The sequence below is a fragment of the Mustela nigripes genome, chromosome 3 (genome assembly GCF_022355385.1).
Source record: "Mustela nigripes isolate SB6536 chromosome 3, MUSNIG.SB6536, whole genome shotgun sequence".
NCBI classification, from domain to species: Eukaryota; Metazoa; Chordata; class Mammalia; order Carnivora; family Mustelidae; genus Mustela; species Mustela nigripes.
In genome coordinates this window covers 132,997,061-133,018,308 of record NC_081559.1, presented here as the reverse complement: position 1 = coordinate 133,018,308, position 21,248 = coordinate 132,997,061, and the positions used below count along the sequence as shown (strand labels likewise).

At 35.0% G+C, this 21,248-nt stretch overlaps 1 protein-coding gene across 1 annotated transcript in view; it reads left to right on the top strand.

The window, feature by feature from the left end:
* ARFGEF1 (ADP ribosylation factor guanine nucleotide exchange factor 1) overlaps positions 1-21,248 on the top strand; it is a 160,490-nt gene that overhangs the window by 70,766 nt on the left and 68,476 nt on the right. The window contains exons 8-14 of the mRNA XM_059394671.1: positions 31-206; positions 1,373-1,506; positions 4,859-5,093; positions 14,514-14,613; positions 14,931-15,070; positions 15,177-15,285; positions 15,956-16,157. Of these exons, the coding sequence (XP_059250654.1) occupies positions 31-206; positions 1,373-1,506; positions 4,859-5,093; positions 14,514-14,613; positions 14,931-15,070; positions 15,177-15,285; positions 15,956-16,157 (1,096 nt within the window). The remainder of the gene's footprint in view (positions 1-30; positions 207-1,372; positions 1,507-4,858; positions 5,094-14,513; positions 14,614-14,930; positions 15,071-15,176; positions 15,286-15,955; positions 16,158-21,248) is intronic.

The following is a 21,248-nucleotide window of genomic DNA, read 5'->3' as shown; positions in this document are numbered from 1 at the left end:
TTGCATGTTTTTTTATTCTTACCGTTTTAGATATGGGAGAAAGGACTACTATAAATGCAAGTGCAGATGGCAACATTGGAACTATAGAGGATGGTAGCGACAGTGAAAATATTCAAGCAAATGGAATTCCAGGAACACCAATTTCTGTTGCATATACACCGTCTTTACCTGATGACAGATTGTCTGTCTCTTCCAATGATACTCAGGTATCAGTGGGGGGCAGGGGGGTATCCTGTTAATCTCTTAGATGTATAGGCTACCAGCACCTTATGGTGAATATATGTAGTTGATAATGCTGGCTGATTATAATTTTGGGAAAATAAAAACTTGGGTATTTCTTATTGATATAAATCAAAGCAGTTTATCCCCTAAATATATTGATAGTTAAATTTACAACTCTAAGCTGTTTGGTATTATTCACATCTTCTCTATGCTCCCCCCTATTGAAATTGCATTTAAAAAGAGCATTTTTATCATATATTCATAGGACAGTTCTAGTATCATTGGATGAGAAAGATCTTTAAGACATTTAAGGAACTTCTACTTACTTTCATTCGGGGCTACAATGAAATCTATACGTGGTAGTGATAGGTTCTTCTCATCCTCCCTACCCCTGTATTTAGTGTGTTCTTATTTTAGATAAGGAAGTCCTACAGTAAATCATTGCCCTGTGTATAAGATTAAGCTTTCTTGGCTTTATTAACCTTCCTCGGTTAACAACTTTGAAACATTGCTTTGACAATTTCTGTTGTTTTATGTGTCTCTAAGCAGAGGATATAAAACATCAAATAGAACAAAAACATAAAACACCCAATGGCAGGTAATGGAAAGCATGGTTTAGGCCAGGGAGGAGATATCTTGTCAGAGCATGATGTGCTAGATTTTGTTAGTAATGGTATGAACTGAATAAAATTCAAGAGTTTTTTGGTGGCTAAGTGTGTATTTTCAAAGAATTCATTTTTTTGGGTGCCTGGGTGGCTCAGTCAGTAGAGCATCTGCCTTTGGCTCAGATCATGATCGTGGGGGCCTGGGACTGAGCCCTGCATCAGTGCCCTGCTTAGTGGGGAGTCTGCTTCTCCCTCTCCCTTTGCAAATCCCCCTGCTTATGCTCGCTCTCTCTCTCCCTCTGTTAAATAAGTAAAAAATCTTTATTTAAAAAATAAGAATTTGTTTTTTAAGGTATTAATTTACTGCTGGGGAGGAGCGTGGTATGTCAGATTAAAGAGAGAAACAGTGTGGCAAATTCCTCATTAGGTTTCCCTGTTAGCAGAACCCCCTCCATATATTACAGAATTGAATAAAATATATAGAAAGCTGAAATGGTTTTACACTGGCAAATTTCTTTATTTACATGGTATGTTAACTTGTTTAGGAATCTGGAAATTCTTCAGGACCTTCACCTGGTGCTAAGTTTTCCCACATTTTACAAAAGGATGCCTTTCTAGTATTCAGGTCATTGTGTAAACTGTCCATGAAACCACTGTCAGATGGACCACCAGATCCAAAGTAAGTCATTAGCTATTGTCCTTGACAAATACAATTTTTTAAGATTGAAACTTACTGTTAGATAGTCTTTGGAGTTTTTTGTTATTCTTGTCCCATAGAACTCTCAAAAATACATTTTAGGGCTATTTTGCTTTTTAAAATATGTATTTGAAAAACAGTGAGTTTGAAAATTACTAGGTATCTTACACTGTTTCCCAAAGCATACCAATAGCATTAGAGAAATGTTCCTGATTGAACAATTGAAAGAATTCTTATTTCAGTATTATGAGTAACTGTGGAGTTAATGTAGCCCTGTTACATTTAGCCTTGTGCTAGGTTTCTGAAAGCTACCAGTTGAAAGGTAATAAAACCTAAGAGAAATAAATTTTAAATTCATAATGAAAGATACTACATATTATGGTCTGAAAAATGCTCTAATTTGATATCTTTCTCTGTGGGAAACAGGAGGTACTTTGAGATGGGAGTCACTTGGCTGATTCCTGTCAAATATATTAGTTTAAACTGTAGGAAAGTACCATTTTTTGTCAGAAATCACCAAATATCTTTCATTTCATGAGTCAAATATAACGAATTTTTGCTTGAGACTGAGTTTGGGCACTATTAAAGAACCATGCCTCGCTAATGTTGCAGCATGATGAGGTGCAGCACGACAATTTTAGGAGAACTTTCTGGAGAAAAAGTCAGCCTGGCCTGAGTAGCTTTTTAAAAAGGATATTGAAATAGGGGGAAAATGTAAGCAATACTACTTCATTTTTTTAGAAACTCTAGAGCATTTTGGTTTCTAAATGTCACCTAAAAAGAAAGACTAGAGACTGTTAGAATAGGGGAAAAAGAAAAACTTTGTAAGTTTTGGTAAACCACGTTTGTTATATTTTGTATACAGTTTTATTTTGTCATATTGTACTGAATCAGTGAGAAACATCTTCTAAGCCCTAAAACCCCAAATTCTAAAATCTTTTTAGGCCCAAATCCTGAGAGTCAGAAATATTACATTGATTTTTCTATTTTGAGAATGTAAACTCCATGGAAAAAGCATTAAGGTTGTTCAGATTGCTGTATAAAGTTGATTATACCCTATGTATGTTATAAGAATATATTCAGAATTTTTTCAATTTCTTATTCTCACTATAACAGGAAAAATAACCATCTCATTCCAAATTGTTGGAAGACTTTGAGGAGGAAGTAACTTAAGAATTTAGTGTTATTGCTAATTGCCATCTTTGCCATGATTTAAAAATGTTATTAACCTTTAAAGTCTCAGATATTTACTTTTCTATATCAACTGTTAAAAAGTGTGATTTGGAAAAATACGAATAAGCAGAAAAAGGAGAATTCTTTAAAGTACCCAAAATAAAAAGAAAACAAAATACATGATTTTAAGGAGTACTTTATGGCAGGGAGCATTCCTTAGTGCTAATAAAGAGTAATCTAGTTTTGGAAAGCTGCAGTCTTTAATATTACAAAGGATTCTTAAGAGAAATAATGTAAATTATGCTCCTACTCCGTAGACTTAAACCAAATATTTAGAAATTTTGTTCAAACATAAAAAAGACCTTTTTGGTCATCAGGAACATTAAACATTAGAACTGAATACAGAAGAAATCAAATTTTCTACCCCTAGAAACTGTTCATTTTCCAGAAGAGAATTTATGGTTTCCTATCTTGAATGATTTTTCCCCAAAATTAATGACTTGTAGTTATATAATTTTCTTTTTTGCCTTGCTTCTCTTGATGTTTTGTGATCTTGCTAAGATGATGTTCCAGGAATAGTTCGTTAAGCTTAAATCATAATTTGAAACCCCCCAGTGAAAATCTGTAGACCTGAAATTTCTAGCTTCTTTTGCATATAAAAGATAATTTGCATAAGATAATCATTTGATCATTTCTTCATTAATGAATGCCTTATAGATAGTAGTCCTTAATAAATGTTTAGCTGGGTGTATGAATAAATCCATGAGTGATTGAGCACATACTGTGTACAAGGCATTTTGTTAGATCTAGGTATTAAAAAAAAAAACACAACAAAAATTTATGTGTTCGATAATAGTAAGCTACAGGTTTTAAAGACTACTGGAATTGAGCAGAAAAGATAATAAATTAGCTAGACTAGGAAGTAGTCATAATATTAAAGCGCTGGAAGGCTTCACATGAAGGGGAGATACTTTAACCCATACCATATTTTCGTGGGCTCTTCATAATCTAACCTCGCACTGTTTCTAACTTGATTTAAGCTTTTTTGGTGGAGGGGAGGTAATACTATATTTGCTGCACAAAGCCATCTTGGAAAGTTGATATGTAGCAAGTAATGATATTACTGATTTCAGTTTTATTTCAAAGATGGTAATATTTTTGTGATTCCCATTTACATGAAATTAAAATATTTCTTAGAGTTTCTTAGGTTCTTGAAATACTCGACCCTTAAAACATAACATTTTTAAGGGAGAAATCAAGAACAATTAAGTTTGTTATCTGTGGTGCAAATGTGACACCAATGATACACTATTTGGGAAGAATAAAGTAATTAGCTGCTAGAACATGTTAAGTGTGTTCTGTATTTGAAAAAGTTGCATGGGTTCTTGGTCTGTTGGTGTTAAGAGGCCTCTTTTAATGGAAGAAAAATTATATGTGTGAAATCTGATAATTATAATGCTAGATATTGATCAGAATATGGTATAATATATTGATCAGAAAAAAGGTGAAAATTTAAGCTGAAAAGGAGTTTTTTGCTTTTCATTATTAAAATATTTAGAATAAATGTGTAGACTGTTAAGAAATATAAATGTTCTAAAAGCCTCTTTGTATTTCAAAAAAGAAAAGAACTTTAAATGGTTATTGAAAAAATAAGCTTGAAATAGTCCTATAGCTTCTTCATACAACCAAAACTTTTAATTTTGTTTAGGGTTTTTGAGTAGCATACCTAGGCAAAAAGTATATTATATACTAAACTATTAAGTATTATATACTGTGGAACTATTATATACTAAATATGGCACATAATGTAGGAAACTCATGATGAGTTCTAAAAGGTGAAATATGCTTGTGAAAGAAAAGAACAAGGAATAAATATTTTTCGTGTATGAAGGAACAGTAGGTTGATTTTAAATATGTGTAAATGATTGCTTTTCCTTATAAAAAGTTTATGAGATTATGTGGTACTTGAGAATGTAAGTGGGACTACCATTATTAGTGTCAAAGCTCATTCATGTACTGTGCTTTTGTGGTAGAGTGTTCTGTTCCTATCCATTTTAAAGTTTGTGAAATTTTGTGGTACCAGGAAATATCTTTGGAACACCCTTTTATTACCATAATGCTAAATATGTCCATATACTGTGCCTTTTTTTTTACGTTTTAGGTCTCATGAGTTACGATCCAAGATTCTTTCATTGCAGTTACTTCTATCCATTCTGCAGAATGCAGGACCTGTTTTCAGGACAAATGAGATGTTTATTAATGCAATTAAGCAGTATCTGTGTGTTGCACTTTCAAAAAATGGAGTCTCATCTGTACCAGAGGTTTTTGAGCTTTCTCTTTCCATATTTCTCACTTTGTTGTCAAACTTCAAGACACATCTGAAGATGCAAATTGAGGTATGTTCTACATTGTTGGGTATTTCATTAGTTTCATGTTTTAAATCAGATTATTCATTCCCTAGAAAATTTTTCAGAATGTGAAATAATATTTATGAATTTTCATGTACAACTGACTCTTGAACCAATATACTGCTTTGAACTGAGGGGGGGCCCACTTACATGTGGATTTGTTTCAATAAGTGTTGGTACGGTACTGTAAGTATGTTTTCCTTTCCTTCTGATTTTCTTTTTCTTTCTTTAGTTTACTTGATTGTAATACAGAATATAATACAGCATATAATAGAATACAGAATATAATACAATACAGCATATAATACATATGATGTACAAAATATGTGTTAGTTGAATGTTTATGTTATCAGTAGGCTTGTAGTCAACAGTGGTAGGTAAGTTTTTGGAGAACCAATGTTACATGTGGATTTTTAACTGCACAAGGATCAATGCACTAAACCCTCACATTGTTCAGGGGTCAGCTGTGCTGCTTTTTCATTTACTCATTCAACTAGCATGTGCTTATGAAATATTAAGCACTGGGTGAACAGTAAGAATACAAAATCAGATTAGACACAGCCCTGCCTTCAAGGGTTGAATGAATGATTCTAGATGTCTTGTGTTAGTTCAGCCCTCACAATAATTTTGCCATTGTTTATATTATATATAGTAGTGAATTTGGTTATCTTAAAAGAAAGCTTTAAATATATACTTTATCTACATGGTCTTAAGCCACCTAAGTTTTGGGCACTAAAAAGAGGCTATTAAGAAGGATTACATTTTTAGTGTATTATTTTCCAAATGTGCAAATGATAAATTATCATTTCCCAGAGATTTGAGGTGGGTGGAACAATATTACTATACTTTATTACTAATGTTCTACAATATCTTTTAAAATTCACATGGAATATTATGGGAATAAGAATAAGGCCTTAGTATTTTAAGTTAAAGGTTCATAAATGGGGCCAAATTTTGAACAGGAAACAATTTCTGGCACATATATATTGTCAAATTTTAATTTGTCTTATGTCTGTCAAAATAATGGGACATTTAACTAGGAAAAGTTGCTATTTTTTGATAATTCTTCTCATTATATTCAGGCATTACAATTAAAAGAGATTTTTAAAAAACGTTCGGACCTTTTGCTTCCTTACTAACCCAAAAATCTTTCATGAGATGATGAAGCATTTAAATTGCCATTAGATACTTTTAGAAGACCACATTCATTTAGTTAGAGACTTCTGAACACTGAGACTCAACTTTTTTAAGTACTTTTAAGTAGACTGTGAAATATAAATTCTTAGGGAACCAGATATCACAGAAGTCAAATAAATCGGGATTATTATTTTGTAGATTAAATTTGATGTATAAAACTTTTGGAAGCACAAATTTAAAGGAAATATTGGTAAGAAATTTTGTTTGTCCTCACATGGTGCATTCTCATTATAAAATTGTTGTAATATTGCTCTGTGTGTTTAAAGAAATAAGTTTAATTTCATTCTTCTTTGTCCCTTATGGAAAGCATGAGGATCAAACAAGGCAAGTGTAGATTGCTTTTGAAAAATACTACACATATTCAAATGCAAGTTAAGCTGTGTTCTAGTTGTAGAAAGCAAAGCCGACATACGAAAATCTAAATTTGCAAAGCAAATTTGAGGTTGTTATTATATGAGTATTCATTTTATAAGAGTATTCAGTTCAAAGTTTCGATAATGTTATTTTTCCATAGACATTAACTTACATGTCTGTATCAGATAATTGTTAATGCACAACTTTTCAAGAAAATATTTGCAGACAAAATGTCTTTGATACTCTTATTCTACACATATTATATTTTAGGTGCTCTATAAATCTTTAAAAGTTTGGGGTTTTTTAAGAGCCCCTGTTGATGGGCATGATGTCTTAAATTACAATTGTAGGCTGTTGCTTACTAGTACAATTTGATAACTCAAAGTAGCTAAAATTTTTATTTTCCTCTTTTTCCAAATCTAGGAGTTTTATTTAGTCCACAATTTGGAGAGTTCTAAACTTTCTTTTTTATTTGTTTAGTATAACTGATATTAACAGTATTATTAGTGTCAGGTGTACAATGTAAGGATTCAACATTTGTGTACATTACAGGATGATCAGTGCAATAAATCTAGTTACCATCTGCTATCTCACAAAGTTAATACAAGATCATTAACTATATTCCCCATTCTGTGTATTACATCCCATGACTTATTTCATAACTGGGAGTTTATACCTCTTAATCCCCTGTACCTATTTAGAATTTCCACATCCTCACCCCTTTGTCAGCCATCAGCCTGTTTTCTGTGAGTCGGAGCTTTGTTTCTTTTTTGTTTTTAAGACTCCAAATGTAAGTGAAATCATGGCAGTATTTGTCTTTTTCTGCCTTTACACTTAGCATAATACTTGCAAGTTTCATCCATGTTGTTGCAGATGACAAGATTTGAATTCTTTTCTGTGGCTGAGTAGTATTCTGTTGTACATATATATAATATCTTCTTGATCCATTCATAGACACTGAGGCTGTTTCCATATATTGTCCATTGTAAATAATGCTGCAGTAAACATAGGCATCATGTATCTCTTCAAATTAGTGTTTTCATTTCATTGTATAGATACCCATTAGTGGGATTGCTGTATTATATAGTAACTCTATTTTTAATTTTTTTGAGGCCATACTGTTTTTCATAGTGGCTGTATCAGTTTATATCCCCACCAGTGGTGCACAAGATTTCCCTTTTCTCTACATCCTCATCAGCACTTGTTATTTCTTATCTTTTTGGTAATAGCCATCCTGACAAGTGTAAGGTGATATCTCATTATGGCTTTGATTTGCATTTCCTTGATGAATAGTGATTTTGAGCAACTTTTCATGTACCTGTTGGCCATCTCTATTTGTCTCCTTTGGAAAAATGTCTGTTCATATCCTCTGCCTATTTTTTAATCGATTTTTTGTTTTGTTTTGCTATTGAGTTGTATAAGTTCTTTATATATTTTAGATATTAATCTTTATTAAATATATGATTTGCAGATGTCTTGTATTTAGTAGATTGCCTTTTCATTTCATTAATGGTTTCCTTTGCTGTGCAGAAGCTGTTTAGTTTGATGTAGTCTTATTTGTTTACTAAATGATTTTATTTCCCTTGCCTTTGGAATCAGATCCAAATAGACATCACTAACAAAGATATCAACAAGTTTACCACCTATATTTTTTTCTAGGAGTTTTAGGGTTAAAGGTCTTACAGACAATTCTTTAATCCATTTTGAATTAATTTTTGTATATGGTATAAGATATTGGTTCAGTTTCATTTCACATATAGCTGTCCGGTTTGCCCGATACCAGTGATTGAAGAGACTGATTACTCATTGAATCTCCTTACCAGTAATTGGTCTATTCAGATTTTCTCTTTCTTCCTGATTCATTCTTGGAAGATTGTATGTTTCTAGGAATTCATGCATTTCTTCTAGGTTGTTCCATTTGTTGGTATATAATTGTTCATAGTAGTCTTTTGTCATCCTTTTTATATCTGTGAAATCAGCTGTAACCTCCTATTTCATTTCCAATTTTGTTTGAGCGCTGTCTCTTTCTTTCTTGGTGAGGCAGCCTGAGGGTTTGTCAATGTGTGTGTCTTTCCAGAGAATCTGCTCTTTGTTTTTTGATCTTTTCTGTTGTATTTTTAGTCTCTCTTTCATTTATTTCTACTCTGATCTTTATTTTTCCTTCCTAAGTTTAGGTTCCATGTATTCTTTTTTCAATTCCTTGAGGTGGAAAGTAAGTTGTTCATTTGAGATTTCTCTTGTTTCTTGAAGTAGACTTATATTGCAATGGTTCCCCTCTTAGGACCACTTTTGCTGCATCCTACAGATTTTGGTATGTTATAGTTGTTTTCATTCATTTCAGGGTAGTTTTTTTATTTCTCCTGTGACTCAGTTGTTCAGTAATGTGTTGTTTAATGTCCACTTATTTGTAGTTTTTCAGTTTTTCTTGTAAATTCTAATTTTAAACCATCGTGTTTGAACAAGGTGTTCAATATGATTTCAGTCTTCTTGAATTTATTGAGACTTTTTTGTGGTCTAAAATGTGAGTGATCTGTCCTGGAGAGTGTTCCATGTGCATTTGAGAAGGGATGTACATTCTGTTTTGGAGTTCTGCATGCTGCTAATGCTTGAATGATACAGGGTTCGAGACACTGACCTCCTGCATAGTTGTAAATTCATGTTAACTATCTGACTCTTCCAGAACTTAACTAATAGCCTACGATTGACTGGAAGCCTTTACTGATAACAGTCAGTCAACATATATTTTGTATATTGTATGTATGATATACTGTGTTACAATAAAGTAAGCTAGAGAAAAAACATTAAGAAAATCATAAGAGAAAATATCTTTACAGAGCTGTACTGTATTTATCAAGAAATCCACATAAGATGGGGCTAGAGAGTATTATACTAAGCAAAGTAAGTCAGAGAAAGACAAATACCATATGATTTTGCTCATATGTGGAATTTAAGAAGCAAAATAGATGAACATATGGGAAAGAAAAGAGAGAAAGAGAGGCAAACCAGGAACAAACTATAGAGACCAAACTGAGGGTTACTGGAGGGGGATGGGTTAAATGTGTGATGGGTGAAGGAGGTCACTAGTAGCAGTGAGCACTGGGTGTTGTAGGTAAGAGACGGATCACTAAGTTCTTCACCTGAAACTAATTTTACACTGTATGTTAACTAACGAATTTAGAAAAAAAAAAAAAAAAACTTGAAGAAAAAAAATCCACATACAAGTTGGACTGCTTAGTTCAAACCCATGTTTTTCAAGGGTTACCTGTACATCTATTAGATCCATCTGGTTTAATGGGTTATTTAAGACACAGTGTTTCCTTACTGATACTCTGTCTGGATGATTTATCCGTTCATATAAGTGGAGGATTGAAATTTCTTTCTGTACTGCTGTCATTTTCTCCCTTTAGGTCTGTTAGTATTTGCCTTATATATTTCAGTGCTTCTAATGTATGGCACATATATCAGTATTCTATCTTCTTACTGGACTGACCCCTTTATCATTATTTACTGCCCCTCTTTATCTTTTATTACTGTCTTTGTTTTAGTCTTTTTTGTCCGAAATGAGTATAGCTTGCTTTTCACTTCCCTTTGCATGGAGTATCTTTTCTATTCTTTCATTTTGAAGTCTGTATGTGTTCTTACGTCTGAAATGAGTCTCATGTAGGAAGTAATATAGACGTGTCTTGTTTTTTCATTCAGCCATTATATATATATATCTTTTGATTAGGGCATTTAGTCCATTTATATTTGCAGTAATTATTGATAAATACTCAACTGCCAATTTGTTATTTTTTTTTCATGACTGTTCTATTCCTTTCTCTTTTTCTCTTGCATTGTGGTGTGATGACTTTTTTTTTTTTTAGCATTATGGTTAGATTCCTTTCTAATTTTGTTTTGTATATTTACTACAAGTTTTTGGTTTTTGGATATGGTGAGGTTCAGATTTATCCCCTTGTGTATATATCAGTTTATTTTAAGTTGATCACAACTTAAATTTGAACACACTCCTAAAATGCATTTTTACTCCCTCCCCATTTTATGTTTTTGATGTTGCTTTTTACATCTTTTTATTTTATGTAGCCCTTAACTAAATTATTGTAGTTTTACTTAACTTTTGTTTTTTTAACTTTATTCGTAGCTTTAGAAGTGATTCATTTACTACCTGTACTATAATGTGCCTTTTCTAGTGAGATTTTTACTATTGTATGTTTTCTTGTTTATTAGTATCATTTCTTTTCAGTTGAAAGAAGTCTTGTTACGATTACTTATGAAGACAGTTTAATTATAATGAACTCCTTTGGTTTTACTTGTCTGGAAAACTCTGTCCTTCCTTGAAATCTGGATGATAACCTTGCTTGTTAGAGTAGGTTGCAAGTTTTTTTTTTTTTTCCTTTCACCACTTTGAATATCTCATGTCACTCCCTTCTGGCTACACAGTTTCTGCTCAGATTTCTCTTGATACGGTTTTTCCTTGTACACAGCTAGTTGTTTTTCTCTTGCTGCTTTAAGATTTTTCTCTATCTTTAACTTTTGACATTTTAATTTTAATGTGTCTTGGTGTGGACCTCTCTGAATTCATCTCATTTGTAACTCTTTGGGCTTCCTGGACTTAGATGTCTGTTTCTTTCCCTCAGGGAAATTTCTAGCCATTAAATCTTCAGATAAGTCTTCTGCCCCTTTCTCTCACTCTTCTTTTGGGACTACTGCCCTGATTGGTAGATCACTGGTCCTTACCTGTTTGGCTCAGTTTCTGTTGAATCCCACGAGTGTATTTTTCAGTTCAGTTAAACTGTGTTCCTTAGCTCTTAGACTTGTTTCCTATTTCATTTTCTGTCTTTCTTAAAGTTCTCATCCATTCCTGTACCACATTCTGTGAGCATCCTTAGGACCATTACTTTGAATTCTTTATCATGTAGATCACTTATATGTATATCATTAAGATATTTTTCTGAGGTTCTGCCTTGTTTTTTTGTTTGAAATCTATTTCTGTTTCCTCATTTTGCTTGACTCTCTGTTTCTGTGTATTGGGTAAAACAGGTACCTCTCTGTCTTCAGGAAGTGGACTTGTGCAGGTGATGATCCTTCTCATTCAGACTTGCCCTGGCTATTGTCCATCCCTGGAACCTTTGTGATTATCCAGACCCCTCATTTATTCTTGATAAGCATCTGTTGTTGAGGATGTGCCTTGTCCTGTCAGTGATCCCTGGGGAGGAATCTCATTTAGCACCTAGTTTCAGGCTATTTGGAAGCCACTCCCTCAGGCAGCTACTTTTAAATATGCAGATATATACAATCCTATTCTCCAGATTAGGAGATATGAAGATGTTCCTTGTGTGACAGTGACAAAAATCCTGACCCCAGGGAAGTGCATAAACTCCTTTGTTGGAAGCCTGGTCAAATTGTAGCAAGGCCAGGGGATGTGCAAAACATGGCTTCTTCCTGTTTACAGTCCCTGGGAGCACCTTTTTCACCTCTAGAGGTGAAGGAGACATGAAGCCTGTTCTCAAGCTGAAGCTTCCAGGCTAAGTAAATAGAGCTTTTTTACAGGAAGACCTTTTGTGTCTCAGTTTGCTGTCTGTGCAATACCCTATGGATGGTGGCATGCCAAGAACAGTCTTTCTGATTGTTACAGTCCCATGTTGCTCTGAATGCCAGCTCTCTTGGCCACCAGGGCCAGGCAGTCAAGTGATGTTTCCTCTGTGGATTGCACACACTCATTGGCTGTAGTAAGGCAGCTGGAGAATGTGGGGGAAGGGGCACCCTTGCTGCCTTCAGACTTCTGAAAGGCAGTGCCTGGGGATTTCGGCAGTGCTGTGGCAGAGTGCCTCATCTTTGTGTTTGCTGAGTTTAGGTTGGGTGCAAGAGAATTCCACATGCGCTTGTGCTCACCAGCCTCAGTCAAGGGGCAGGGGAGCACTGCAGCCACCCATGCTCTCTGGCCTCAGCAAGTGTCATGTCCACTGCCCCTTGCTTTCACAGCAAGGAGGCAAACTTTCTTGATTCATGGTACCTTTACAGTTTCTAACCTTTTCACCGTGTACTTGTGCTAAAAGAAGTACCCAACAGTTCCATTTATGAAGTGGTTAGGTCTAAACAGCTTAACAAATATTTGTCTTAACAATGTAGTCTCCATTTGAAGAAAAATAATACAGATAAAATTTTTTAAATGATGTTTTTTATTTCATTCTTAAGTAGTCACAGTTACTTGGCTGAAATGTACATGTCTGTTGGACACTGCCCAACTCCTCAGACCTTGGAATCCATTTGGATATTGCTGCTGTTATTTCTTAGTCCTCATTGACTTTAATGCAATCCCTGCCCCTTATCCTAGCAATCACTAAAACTCAGGTTTGTGAAACTAATGTCACTGAAAGGAATGTAATATGATCTAATGTTGAAACTGAGCAGTCTTGTGAGGTATTCAACAGTTGTGCATTTTCCCTCAGATATTGTCATGCATCTCTGAGTTGGCTGCAGCGGTGCCTAGGGGCAGTGTTTAGGAAATGTGACTGTAAATATTTATTGAACAGCTGCTGTATGCTATGCACTGTAGATACAGTGCTTAGCCAGAAACACCTGGTCCCTACCTTCTTAAAAAGTTATGCTCTTGTGGAAAATGCTGCTGACATTAAGAAAGTAATAGAAATTTGTTGGATTTTGTGAAAGACAAGCCTATTTCAAGGGTACCTCACCCATTTAGGGAGAAAGACATTAGTCACCTCATGTTATCAGTATGCATTTCTGGAGCATATAAGCTCCCTAAATTTTAATGTGTGGCTTTTGGTTTTCTGTTTGAGTCATCCCTTCTTAAATCAATCACTTTTCCAAAATAAATTTGAATGTAGAAATTCTTTCTTAGCTTTTTTTTTTTTTTTAAGATTTTATTTATTTATTTGACAGACAGAGATCACAAGCAGAGAGAGAGAGAGGAAGGGAAGCAGGCTCCCTGCTGAGCAGAGAGCCCCCGGTGCAGGGCTCGATCCCAGGATGCCAGGACCATGACCTGAGCTGAAGGCAGAGGCTTTAACCCACTGAGCAACCCAGGCACCCCCTTTCTTAGCTTTTAAGTTGTAATTTACTTAATTGGGTTAACTCCTTTTTATTTGACATCATTTGGTGTAAAGAATAGTAAGAAATAGCTTGTTGTTTTCGGATAGTAGAGATTTCCACTATGTGAGTAATTATAAAAATATCATAGTATAAGAGGATATTTTTATTGGGGGCACCTGGGTGGCTCATTCGTTAAGTGTCTGCCTTCAGCTCAGGTCATGATCCCAGGGTCCTGGGATCAAACCCCACACTGGGATCCCTGCTCCTCGGGGAAACCTGCTTCTCCCTCTCCCACTCCCCCTGCTTTTGTTCCCTCTCTTGTTTTGTCTCTCTCTGTCAAATAAATAAATAAAATCTTTTAAAAAATAGTTTTTTAATTGTGTGGATTAGTACATTAGATACATTTAAATTTAGGAAAATTAGGCACCTGTTATAACTTCAGAAAAACATAACTGATGAATAAATGTATAATCTTTGGGGGTTTAAAAAGTGAAGTATGAATTACATTTGTTTTGTAAATAAGTTCATGAAATTCTTACCAGAGGACTTTGCAGATTTCCTTTGTAGTGGCTGTGTGATAGCAAACAAAACAATGTGAAGTTCAGTACTCCTACTATGAGGGCTTAGTTTAAGTCACACACCCAAGTTAGCTGAGTACTGATGTTTCAGAGATGGAACTCAAAAGGAGTTGAACTCCAGAGGAGCCTGGATCCTAATCTCTGCTGTACAGCTTTGGGATGTTTAAAAAGTGATCACATATATGCATTACAAATAATATTTTAAACAGCGTTTTTTCCCTAATCACAGGTGTTCTTTAAAGAAATTTTCCTGTACATTTTGGAAACTTCTACCAGCTCATTTGACCACAAATGGATGGTTATTCAGACATTGACAAGGATCTGTGCAGGTATTTGAAATTATCTTTATTATCTTTCCTTATTAAGAGATATTTAAGGGATGCCTGAGTGGCTCCCCAGTAAAGCGGCTGCCTTAGTTTCAGGTCATGATCTCAGGGTCCTGGGATTCAGTCCTATATCTGACTCACTGCTCAGTGGGGAGCCTGCTTCTCCCTCTCCATATGCCGTTCCCCCTGCTTATTCTCTCTTTCTCTCTGTCGGACAAATAAATAAAATTTAAAAAAAAAAAAAACTATTTAAAAAAGCCAAAATATACTTACTTACTTGATGCCTTTTTTTTAAAAAGTAATATATTATATTGTTACAGATGCTCAGAGTGTAGTGGATATTTATGTAAACTATGACTGTGATTTAAATGCAGCGAATATATTTGAAAGACTAGTAAATGATCTATCAAAAATTGCTCAAGGACGGGGCAGTCAAGAACTTGGTATGAGTAATGTTCAGGTAAGAACTTTAAAAGCATTTTCAAATTCAAACTTGGTCAAGGAAGAGCTATGTGTTTTTTTAAAAGAAATTTTTGTTTTTATTCTTTTTATGAATTATTTTGTAGGAATTGAGCCTGAGGAAAAAAGGTTTAGAATGTTTAGTGTCAATTTTGAAGTGTATGGTTGAATGGAGTAAGGATCAGTATGTGAATCCCAACTCTCAGACAACTCTTGGTAAGGTGATATTTTGAGTTTTAATTCTTTGTCATTTCAAGTGAATGATATTTTGAAGAGGATAGTTCCAGTTGGCTTTAGGCCAGTTTTGTGACCTCTTTTTTCATTTAGCTGATAAAGAAAGCATTCTGTATGAGTTAAATATTAACTTTAAAATTAGGAATTTCCAACTTAGTTATCCAAACTTTTTTCTTCTAAGTCTTCCTAGAAATACTTGAATAATATGTTAAAGGGAAGCATATTTATACAGCTTTGTAAAAAGATAACTATAGAAGAAAATTTACACAAGCCAAGATATTTAAGATTGAATTGTTCACCTATGTTTGACATTTACCCTTACTAGGAGAAAAGCTCATAGCTACTGGGCTACCCTAGTATTCCATCAGTCAAGAGTCTTTTGAGGGAAAATTATTTCTCATGAGGCATGAACTGAGAGCCAGTGGCTACTTAGCCCTGCAACTGCAAAAAGAACTTTTAATAGTGCACATTGTACATATTCTAATTCCAGTGTGTTTTAATATTAGAGTATATTATCTGTGATAGCACTTATTATTTTCCAGGTATTGCATAGTTATCTAAGAAACATTGAAGTATCTTCCCTTGAGAGTTTTTTTTTAACCTTTTACATATCTGAGAGATTAATTTACTGTATCAGTCTTTCTACTTACAGGTCAAGAAAAACCATTAGAGCAAGAGACAAGTGAAATCAAACACCCTGAGACAATAAACAGATATGGAAGTTTGAATTCCCTGGAGTCAACATCATCATCAGGAATAGGCAGCTATAGTACGCAGATGTCTGGCACTGATAATCCAGAACAATTTGAAGTCCTAAAACAACAAAAAGAAATAATAGAACAAGGAATAGATTTGTGAGTGTCCAATTTTAGGAAGAAATGTTACTGAATATTCTTCTGGTAGTACTATATCATCCATGCCCTGGGTTTCTCTACATCTTTGGAATATTTCTGTTCCCTTCTCATTACCCCCTTTCAATGAGTAAATTGGGCAGAGGTCTCTGTATCCAGGACTTCTAGTGACTTCTTATTCAGCTCTCCTCATTTTTTGCAGTCTAGCCCAAGAGACGTTTATAATGCACATTAAATTAATTTTGCAGCATACCTTACATGCTGTTGGAGAATGTTATCTCAGTAGTTTTACATTGTTCATTTGATAGCTCAGTTATAAAATCACCCATTTTATTTCCTAAGCAGATGAGAAGTCAAAAAATTTACAGTATGAAATTTCTAATAGCCAGCTAACTAACATTGCTTCTTTATAGGTTTTATATTTTCTCCTGTTGGATTACAAATGTGCTACTCTTGTTATTGATCCATTGTCACCAATTTCAATTTTATATGTTGGTAAGGTAATGACCTCCTTTTCCAACCTGGCTACTCTACCAGACCCACATCTTACAAAGTTTTCCCACAAAGCCAAGTGGCATCAGCCTGCTCCTAGACTGTCTTCTATCCAAATAGTACCATGCTGCTTTCATTCCACTAATAACCCATGTCTTTCTTTTTTTCTTTTTTTAAATTTTTTTTTATTTCTTTTCAGCGTAGCAGTATTCATTGTTTTTTGTACCACACCCGGTGCTCCATGCAATATGTGCCCTCCCTAATACCCACCAGCTGGTTCCTCCAACCTCCCACCCCCCGCCCCTTCAAAACCCTGAGGTTGTTTTTCAGAGTCCATAGTCTCTCATGGTTCATCTCCCCTTCCAGTTTCCCTCAACTCCCTTCTCCTCTCCATCTCCCCTTGTCCTCCATGCTATTTGTTATGTTCCACAAATAAGTGAAACCATATGATAATTGACTCTCTCTGCTTGACTTATTTCACTCAGCATCATCTCTTCCAGCCCCATCCATGTTGCTACAAAAGTTGGGTATTCATCCTTTCTGATGGAGGCATAATAGTCCATAGTGTATATGGACCACATCTTCCTTATCCATTCGTCTGTTGAAGGACATCTTGGTTCTTTCCAGTTTGGCGACCGTGGCCATTGCTGCTATAAACATTGGGGTACAGATGACCCTTCTTTTCACTACATCTGTATCTTTGGGGTAAATACCCAGAAGTATAATTGTAGGGTCATAGGGAAACTCTATTTTTAATTTCTTGAGGAATCTCCACACTGTTCTCCAAAGTGGCTGCACCAACTTGCATTCCACCAACAGCGTAAGAGGGTTCCCCTTTCTCCACATCCTCTCCAAGATGTGTTGTTAACTGTCTTGCTAATTTTGGCCATTCTAACTTAACTGGTGTAAGGTGGTATCTCAGTGTGGTTTTATTTGAATTTCCCTGATGGCTAGTGATGATGAACATTTTTTCATGTATCTGATAGCCATTTGTATGTCTTCGTTGGAGAAGTGTCTGTTCATATCTTCTGCCCATTTTTTGATATGATTATCTGTTTTGTGTGTGTTGAGTTTGAGGAGTTCTTTATAGATCCTGGATATCAACCTTTTGTCTGTACTGTCATTTGCAAATATCTTCTCCCATTCCATGTGTTGCCTCTTTGTTTTGTTGACTGTTTCCTTGGCTGTGCAGAAGCTTTTGATTTTGATGAAGTCCCAAAAGTTCATTTTCGCTTTTGTTTTCTTTGCCTTTGGAGACATATCTTGAAAGAAGTTGCTGTGGCTGATATCGAAGAGGTTACTGCCTATGTTCTCCTCTAGGATTCTGATGGATTCCTGTCTCACATTGAGGTCTTTTATCCATTTTGAGTTTATCTTTGTGTGTGGTATAAGTTAATGGTCAAGTTTCATTCTTCTACATATAGCTGTCCAGTTTTCCCAGCACCATTTATTGAAGAGACTGTCTTTTTTCCACTGTATATTTTTTCCTTTTTTGTCGAAGATTATTTGACCATAGAGTTGAGGGTCCATATCTGGGCTCTCTACTCTGTTCCACTGGTCTATGTATCTGTTCTTATGCCAGTGCCATGCTGTCTTGGTGATTACAGCTTTGTAGTAAAGCTTGAAATCAGGTAGCATGATGCCCCCAGTTTTATTTTTGTTTTTCAACATTTCCTTAGTGATTCAGGGTCTCTTCTGCTTCCATACAAATTTTTGGATTATTTGCTCCAGCTCTTTGAAGAATACCGGTGGAATTTTGATCGGAATGGCATTAAAAGTATAGATTGCTCTAGGCAGTATAGACATTTTAACAATGTTTATTCTTCCGATCCAAGAGCATGGAATGGTCTTCCATCTTTTTGTGTCTTCTTTAATTTCTTTGAGTGTTCTGTAGTTCCTCGAGTACAGATCCTTTACCTCTTTGGTTAGGTTTATTCCCAGGTATCTTATGGTTCTTGGTGCTATAGTAAATGGAATCGATTCTCTAATTTCCCTTTCTGTATTTTCATTGTTAGTGTATAAGAAAGCCACTGATTTCTGTACATTGACTTTGTATCCTGCCACATTGCTGAATTGCTGTATGAGTTCTAGTAGTTTGGGGGTGGAGTCTTTTGGGTTTTCCATATAAAGAATCATGTCATCTGCAAAAAGAGTTTGACTTCTTCATTGCCAATTTGGATACCTTTTATTTCTCTTTGTTGTCTGATTGCTGTTGCTAGGACTTCTAATACTATGTTGAACAAGAGTGGTGAGAGTGGCCATCCTTGTCTTGTTCCTGATCTCAACGGGAAGGCTGCAGGCTTTTTCCCATTGAGGATGATATTTGCTATGGGTCTTTCATAGATAGATGAAGTTCAGGAATATTCCCTCTATCCCTATACTTTGAAGCATTTTAATCAGGAAAGGATGCTGGATTTTGTCAAATGCTTTTTCTGCATCAATTAAGAGGACCATGTGGTTCTTCTCTCTTCTCATATTAATTTGTTTTATCACATTGATAGATTTGCGAATGTTGAACCATCCTTGTAGCCCAGGGATGAATCCCACCTGATCATGGTGGATAATCTTTTTAATGTGCTGTTAGATCCTTTTTGCTAGGATCTTGTTGAGAATCTTAGCATCCATATTCATCAGTGATATTGGTCTGAAATTCTCCTTAACCCATGTCTTTCAAAGAGAAGCTGGAAGAAAAAATGAAGTTGCTGACATTTCTCTGTGGATCTAGCTACTATAAACTGTTAAAAATTCCCTTGTATATTGGTTTGCTACTTCTATAAAGCATTTCTTCCTGATTCTTAAACAGTACCTTTTGGTGAATGTTCAGGTTCCATTTTTTTATTGTTAATGTAAAAAAAAAAAGATAAAATGTGTACATGTTTATTGTCATAAAATTAAAAAATTTCACAAAATTGCCTCAGGAAATAGCCATTAATAGTTCATTCATTCCAGTTTTTCAGTCAATATTTATCAAAGTCCCATCGGTTCCTGACATTATGCAGGGTCCTAGGGAAACCTGATGAATGAAACAGCCATGGCTTCTGAGGGACTCAAGGTCTAGTATGTGTAATCAGATATTCATATTGAAATTCTTAGCAAATGTTACTCAGCAAACATTTATTTGGTGTTTGGGTCTGTATGCCAAGAACAATGAAAGTGTTGGTTCTTGTATTTGAGATTACAGCCTAAATATGGGCAAAAATCGTTTTCCAAAATAATACCATGTATTGTCCATAATCATATACAGAGTGCTGCCAAGATATGATAGCTCTATTTGAAGTACTTGGGGACTATGTTGGAGTCATCACAGGACTTCATAGTGGAGGTCTTCTTAGTCTCTAGTCAGCCTTTCTGCCCCTGGACTTGATCTCTGCTTCATACTTTAGTGAGAATGCTTTCATGTTGTTATGCTCATTACACTCTTTCCTGACTATAGCACCACTCTTGTCTTGTTCTTCCTGCCATTCTGACCATGCCATCTCAAGTCAGTCTTCTTATGGGCTGTTTATCTCCTGCATACAGCTTAGCATTTCCAGAGTTCTGTCCCACAGTTCTTTTCTTACTTTGTAATTTCTCCTAGATGATCATGTTCTTTTTCAGGGCTTCAGCTACTGTGTATGTGCTAGCATGTCACCACTCTCAAGCGTTCCTTTAAGCATAAATACCTCTACTGAAGTCTAGACGCATGCCTCTAATTGCGCGTTGGACATCTCTATTCGGTATTGCTTAGGTTCTCACACTCAGTGTGTCCATAACATAAAAATTTATCAGTTTCCATTCTCTCCATAATCAACCTCTAATACTTTTAACCAAAAACCAAGACAAATACAACACTTCTGTTTCTGTATTTCTTACTTAGGCTAGTAACCCCAGCTTGCTACCAAATTTATAAGCTAGAATCCTGGGAGTTACTTAGATTTTTTTCCCCTTGTACTTAATCTGTCAGTAAATCCTTTTGAATGTACCTCCTAAATATCTGTGCTATGTATCTCTTCTCTCCATCTCCCACAGTTGTTCTCGCAAGTCAAACCAACACCATTTCTTGCCTTGACTCATGTAATCTTTTAATTGGCCTACCTTTCTTTGATCTTATTTATTCTGTAGTCTTTCTTACACTTAATTAGAATGATCTCTCTTGAATGAGAGATCTGTGTTTCTACCCCCCTCTTTTGCTTTTAAAGAATAAAGTCACAGCTTCTTATAATAGGATATATAGTACCCTTCATGATATAGGTCTGCTGGAGTCTAAGCTTCATCACCTGCCACTTCTTTAGCTCACTTCTTCCTTCCAACAACGCAGAGCTGTTTGTTATAATGTCGTGCTGTTTTATGCTTCCATGTGTTAGAATGACCCCCTTCCTCTCTGAGATGTTTTTTCTTTCTTTTTATGAAATACATAGTTCTTGTTCAAAGCTCAGTTTCACAGTCACCTTCCTCAGGAAATGTATCACAACCATCTCTGTTTGTTACTTCCTTTTCTGTGCTATCTTACCTTGTCAATACATTAATTACTGCATTTTTTAAAAATTTATTTTTTATTTTCAGATTTACAGTATTCATTTTTTTTTAATTTTTTATTTTTTATAAACATATATTTTTATCCCC